We start from the raw sequence: 6,000 nt of genomic DNA, 5'->3' as shown, positions 1-6,000 counted from the left end.
CTTTTTCTCAAATTTCTCAGTTAGAGGTCTGAACAAATTTATTCCAAATAAGTGCTATAAAACTGACAGCATGTTGCGTTGTCTTCTGGCCTGTTTGAATTAGTTAAGGTGTTAAGTGTGTAGCAAATGCTATTCTAGCTGGGATTCATTTAAAAGTCGCATTCCTGCCAGGCTGTAAATTATTCCTGTTCAACACATTCTTCTCAACCTGGTGTGTCTAGTTAGCAGAGAACAACAGCTTTATATTGTGATAAAAGCTTAGATTCATAATTAGATCTTTAAATTCAGTCTGCTACCTGTATGTCCTTTGCCAAATAGCACTCATTTTTGTCCTTATTTGCCATATTTTACAAATCTCTTCTGCGTACTGCAGGGTGTTTAAACTGACACAATGATACATGATTTAATAGGTGTGCGCTGTTTTTCCTCTGCCTGCAGCTAATCTCTGGAACTCACAGGGATGGTCAGCTCGGTCAGTGGGTTCACTGACATAAGACAAAAACAGCGTCTCAGATCTCACACAGGACAGTGACCTCTGTATGAATCAGAACTGAGGACAGCAAGCAAGGATGGTTGTAACACTTTTCCTTTAACATCTTTTGCTCATAACTTGTTTCATATTAACCACACTGGCATACAGTCGGGGCAAGTTGTCACATATGAACTGGGACAAATTACCTGTATTTGAATTTTTAAAAAAATATGGTAAAAATATGTTCTATTGGTCAACACAATGTATGAGACTTTGATACTTCTTTTTTTTTTTTTTTTTGCTGTCTCGTGAATTGTGTTTTAATTGCTTTATAATTATTTTACCGTTAAATATGCCAGAAAAGCCTGATTAATAATGGCAGATTCCATTGATACAAAAAAGCAATAGCCAATGTTAAATACACTATTTTCAATGTTTTTCCTGAGCTGTACTATAGGTTTTTATAGTCAAAACTTTAAGAGTTGTGTCTATAGCTTATAGTAAAAAAAATCTTCCTTGAGAAATGTTCACTGTAGTAAAAGGTGTGACAACTATCCCGCAAGTAGCCTAATCTATATATTCTGCATGTCTCTGGAAGTTTCAAAGAAACCATAAAGTCAAATAGAAGGTCTTGCCCCAAATTCTAGTAATAATATCACGTTACACATACCAGGTTAGACGATGTTCATTTGAACTTCAGGCTATAATTTTACGACCTTGAATTCCCCGGAGTGCGCGGGCACGTGTATAAAAGCTCGAGCAGTCGCGGTGGCGCGCACAGTCCGGATTTCAGTGAGTGAGATCGAGTGGATTATAAACATTAACGAATAAAGATGACAAACTCCCAGGAAACGACCCTTCGCGACGCTGCTCCTCCACACACTGCTGTGGGTAAGTGTGAGGGGTTTGAATGAGACTTCAAAAATATAATCAATTCTGCGTAAGAAAAAGAAAATAGAGAGTATTTTTTTATTTAGACTAACTATTAGGATATTATATGAAAGAATGGTCTGCGTTAACTTGCACAACTCATTTTTATTCCCAAATAAAAAAAAATCCGGCAGTATTTTATCATGTATTGTAAAATTTATAGATTATCATGCAGTCTTACATTTGATAATCTTTATATTTGATTGGCTTCAGGTCAGGCAAAGTAAGTGAGACTAGACATTAAAGTGGAACGAATTATTTCACGATTGACTGTCCTTTAAAAATCAGTAACGTACACAATCAAATGCAATCAATCAATCCCAACCATTAATGATTGTCTCAAGGGTCTTTGTCTTTTTGAAAATGTTTTCATTTGTCTGAAATAATATTAGTTGATAGACAAGCAAAGGTGTATTTAATAAATTAGAAGCGAAATTTCTTCGAGGCTACTAAAAACTTTACCGACATGTTATGACATAGCCTACTATAAACTGCATTGACATTTAGGATGATTGTAGAATCACCAAATGCTCAAAGGTTGAGATTGAAAAGCTTGCAATTCAACATGTGTGTCATAGATCTCATAATTCCCACTGAAATCCTTTGAATCATTTAATATTTTCAAAACAGTATTACATGGTAGCGCTGAGAGATCATTTAGCTGCCAACAATAAAATATCCAAGAATTTCCCCTGTGCATGGGGCAGAGAATGATTTATTATTTCAACTGAGTTTGTCAGTCAAGAGAGAAAACTTGCATTTTAGCAAATTTAAACTATTTATTATGTTGTTGATTAATGATTTGCAATCATTCGTAAGATGAGCTAACTTCTAAATAATGTTTTATTCAACTCTCTATCTCACTGTCTCTCTGGTGCAGCAGATGCAGTGAGGATGAGGAGGAGAAAGGCTCAGTGGCTGGTTTCAGGAATGTTAAGTCTGTCTTTGCTCATTGTTGTGATGGGTTTCTACATCAGCACACGCACTGAGAGTGTCAGCATCACAGGATACATGTCCGGGATTATCGTAAGTATCAAGCACATTTTGAATCATATTGGGTGTAAATGCAATCAAATGGAACATATATTTAAATGTTTATAAAACAATGTTTTTTTTTTTTTTTTTGAATTTGTTTTCTTTGTTTTCTTTTTCTATTCTGACTAACTATGAGACCTGTTGACATCCTTGAATTTTTTTTTATTTTTTTTGTACATCCCCTGGGGGAACTAGAGTTTATTCCGGTCTCAATGAAGATTCCATTCCAAATTCCAGCCATATGAAAATGTACTTATATGTCTCATTCAGTCAAACCATAATTTGATAAGAAAGTAGACATTTGAAATGGGTCGTCTGTCTAGAAAAAAACTCATTTTTGTTGGAGCAGTCATTCCCCCCAACAACCCAAGCCAAATTCACTGCTCTGACTCTATTTAATAGAAGTTGCCAAAATAGACAGAGACCAACCAAGCCTTCCAAGACAAATTTTCATGAGAAAATCACACACTACTATGACGCAGGAGTATCACAGTTTAATCTGAAATACAATTTATAAATTACGTTTTAGATTAAATCATTTTGGATCTCACCAGCCCTTTCAAACATGCACATTGATTTATGATTTAGCTGAAAGATGATATAATTATGGTAATTTCCAAGAAAACAATTTTTTCAAGTAAATGCTATAAATCAAACAAATGGCATTTAATTGTTTTTTGAAGAATAGCAAATATGCATGTAATGTAGGTTTGTGTAATTTTCTTGGGCTTTGACATGTGACTATAGGCCCACACACTGATTCTCCTAATTTACAGAATTGAGTTTGTTGACAAATAGGAACTTTTTAATTTCCCATTTCATGATTATGACAATTATCATATTGTCACATACAGCTTTGATGTGTGATCACGTTAGTGAAATTTTGTGGGTAAAAAAAAAGTCAATTTTGTCAATACTTTAGCAATGTATGATACACTGCTCACACAGAAGTCACTTTCAAACCAAGCAGCTTTCTGCTGGTCAGGGTAGTGAATCCATGTGACTAACTTGAACCCATTCCGAAATCTGCATGGGGAAAAAATTGCAACAACGAACATTGAAAAATGTCTTCTTTCTTATCATGGAAAAGATCCACTTCATCTCCACACCAATCAATCCACCGGAGTTCCACAGGGTTCAGTACTTGGCCCTGTTTTATTATATTACACTTAGCAACATCATCATCTCTTTCTACTTTCTATCATTTTTATGCAAATGTAAATCAGGCCCATCATCTAAAGCTGAATTTACCAAAACCCATGTTATTGTTCATTCCATCAAGAGCTAACATAATTAAGACCTTATCATTTCAATCAGAATCAGGTTGAAAAAAGGTTCCTAGCGTACAGGACAGTCAATGGTCAAGCACCATCCAACACCTGTTGTCCTATTATGACACCTAGCTAGGGTTGCCAACTGTCACATACAATACATGATCAACTTGTATATAAATGTGAAATGCTATGTCCTTTTTTATACATTTTTGGGCCATTTGTACAGTATTTCAGTATTTCCATACCGCTCAATTCACTAACAATACCTGTTGGATAGGTCCCACAGAGATTGTCCATGAATTGATATACAAATATATATTATAATTTTGCATCCTTTTTATCTAACTATTCAGAATGTCTCCTTTTGTGCATATGGGGTTGGAAAAACTTGAAAATAATGACAGAATTTCTCCCCATTTTTGTGAACTAATCCTTGAAGTGTCGGTCCTAATAATACCCTAATTTGCATTTCCCTCATTAATAAATTGCATTAAAGACTTAATCTGTGAGCTCAAGTCTGTTCAGACATTATAAACAAGGGGCTTCTTGTTGATACAATGTCAAATATTATCAATGGGTTCACAGCAGGAAAAAGAAGATAATAAAGTCAGTCTGACAGTGAGGAGTAAACCACATACTGTGTTGCCAAAACATCTCTTTTCCATCTGTGAACTTGGATGGTCTGTGAAACTCCAGCAGAGACCCTACTGGAGACCTGGGTTATGAGTATATCTAAAGTATGTCAGCTCTCATAAGCTGATGGTCATGAAGTCTTGCATGCAAAGTGATTGGATCTTCCAGTTAGCTATTAGCAAGATGTTGAGGAAAGATAATATGTTCCACAACAGGATGTAATCTCATGAACGCAGAAATATTTATGTATTTCAGACTTTCCCTCATATTTTCTTGTCATATAAGCTTGATAAACCCTTAGAATGAATGTAATAAATCATTTAGCTTGAAATGAATTGAAACCATGATAATGATTCCCAGTGCTCGTATGGTCATGCTTATGTTCTCCCGAGAATTTTGCATCATTTGTTTCTCTTTTTACATTTATGTCTGTCTACTGATTGCAGTTGGCGTTTGGATCCTTCTTGGGAGTTCTTGGACTATGCCTGGAGGAAAACCGCAAACAGCTGGTAGATATCCCATGTAACGTTTTCAGACTTCCATCATCAGTTTGAGTTTTGTCTTCCTGTTTTATGATCCTGCTCAGCATGATACCTCGTCATCCTGCAATGGTCCTTTCTAGTTATGCTTCACAAAATATGTACCATATTTTATTGTTCTTTTTCTTCACTGTGGTTATGGAAATATTCTAATCTCACGCTTCCAACATGCAAGTATGTGAAGCACAATATTTAAAAACACAAGATATCAGTTTTTATACCACAGTGCTCCTGAATGCTTGATTCTGGTTGAATGTTTCAAATGTTGATTATTTTTTTGTGACTGAATGACCACATTAAAGGTACACGTCGACTTTTTGGGACTTTAGCTTATTCACCATATCCCCCAGAGTCAGATAAGTCCATACATACCCTTTTCATCTCCGTGCGTGCCGTAACTCTGCACCCACCGCTAGCCTAGCTTAGCACAAAGACTGGAGGTAAACGGCTCCAGCTAGCATACTGCTCCCAATAAGTGACAAAATAACGCCAACATTTTCCTATTTACATGTTGTGATTTGTATAGTCACAGCGTGTACAAATACAAGGTCACATGAGACACAGCCATCTTCTAACCGTATACATACTGGGAACTATATTCTCAGAAGGCGAAGCACTGCTACTTCTGCGGAGTGATTTGCTCGCAGCACCTGAGACGCCCCGTGGTGAGGAGCAGAGAGTTCGCTCAGTGTTGCTCTAATCACTCCGCCCAATAGCAGTGCTTCGCCTTCTGAGAATATAGTTCCCAGTATGTATACGGTTAGAAGATGGCTGTGTCTCATGTGACCTTGTTATTTATACACGCTGTGTCCCAAAAAGTCGGCGTGTTTCTTTACTCGTAATTGCTGTCCTGCGGCAAAACATGAGAGTAGTTGTGTTTTAGACCAAACATGTAATGGTGAGTGAGTGCGACCTGGACTACCTGGATATTTTGCTAAAAAATGATTCTGCCAGAAGAATAGCATGAGAACTTTATTATATGTTCAGACTGCATCGTCTCAGTGAGCTTTTATGAGGTTTTACGCATACAACCTTACCATACAACAGCGCGTAAGGTGAATTTAACTTTTTCCGATGTTTCAGTGTAGATAAAGTTTTAAAAAGTTCCATATCACTT

The 6,000-nt window shown here is 36.4% G+C and overlaps 1 protein-coding gene across 5 annotated transcripts in view; it reads left to right on the top strand.

Moving 5' to 3' along the window:
• The first annotated feature begins 441 nt into the window (after nucleotides 1–441).
• LOC307002624 (transmembrane protein 255B) overlaps nucleotides 442–6,000 on the top strand; it is a 31,640-nt gene continuing 26,081 nt past the window's right edge. Inside the window, exons 1-3 of one of the 5 annotated variants that reach the window (XM_079620429.1) lie at nucleotides 442–572; nucleotides 2,286–2,428; nucleotides 4,791–4,853. In XM_079620429.1, the coding sequence (XP_079476555.1) occupies nucleotides 2,297–2,428; nucleotides 4,791–4,853 (195 nt within the window). In that variant the 5' untranslated portion in view covers nucleotides 442–572; nucleotides 2,286–2,296. Of the gene's footprint in view, nucleotides 573–1,126; nucleotides 1,364–2,282; nucleotides 2,429–4,790; nucleotides 4,854–6,000 lie in introns of those variants that run through there. The other 4 variants (XM_079620428.1, XM_079620430.1, XM_079620427.1 and 1 more) reach the window with 4 other exon arrangements.

The sequence above is a fragment of the Phoxinus phoxinus genome (assembly GCF_949152265.1).
Source record: "Phoxinus phoxinus genome assembly, chromosome: 8".
Lineage (NCBI taxonomy): Eukaryota > Metazoa > Chordata > Actinopteri > Cypriniformes > Leuciscidae > Phoxinus > Phoxinus phoxinus.
This window is presented reverse-complemented; position numbering and strand designations above follow the sequence as displayed.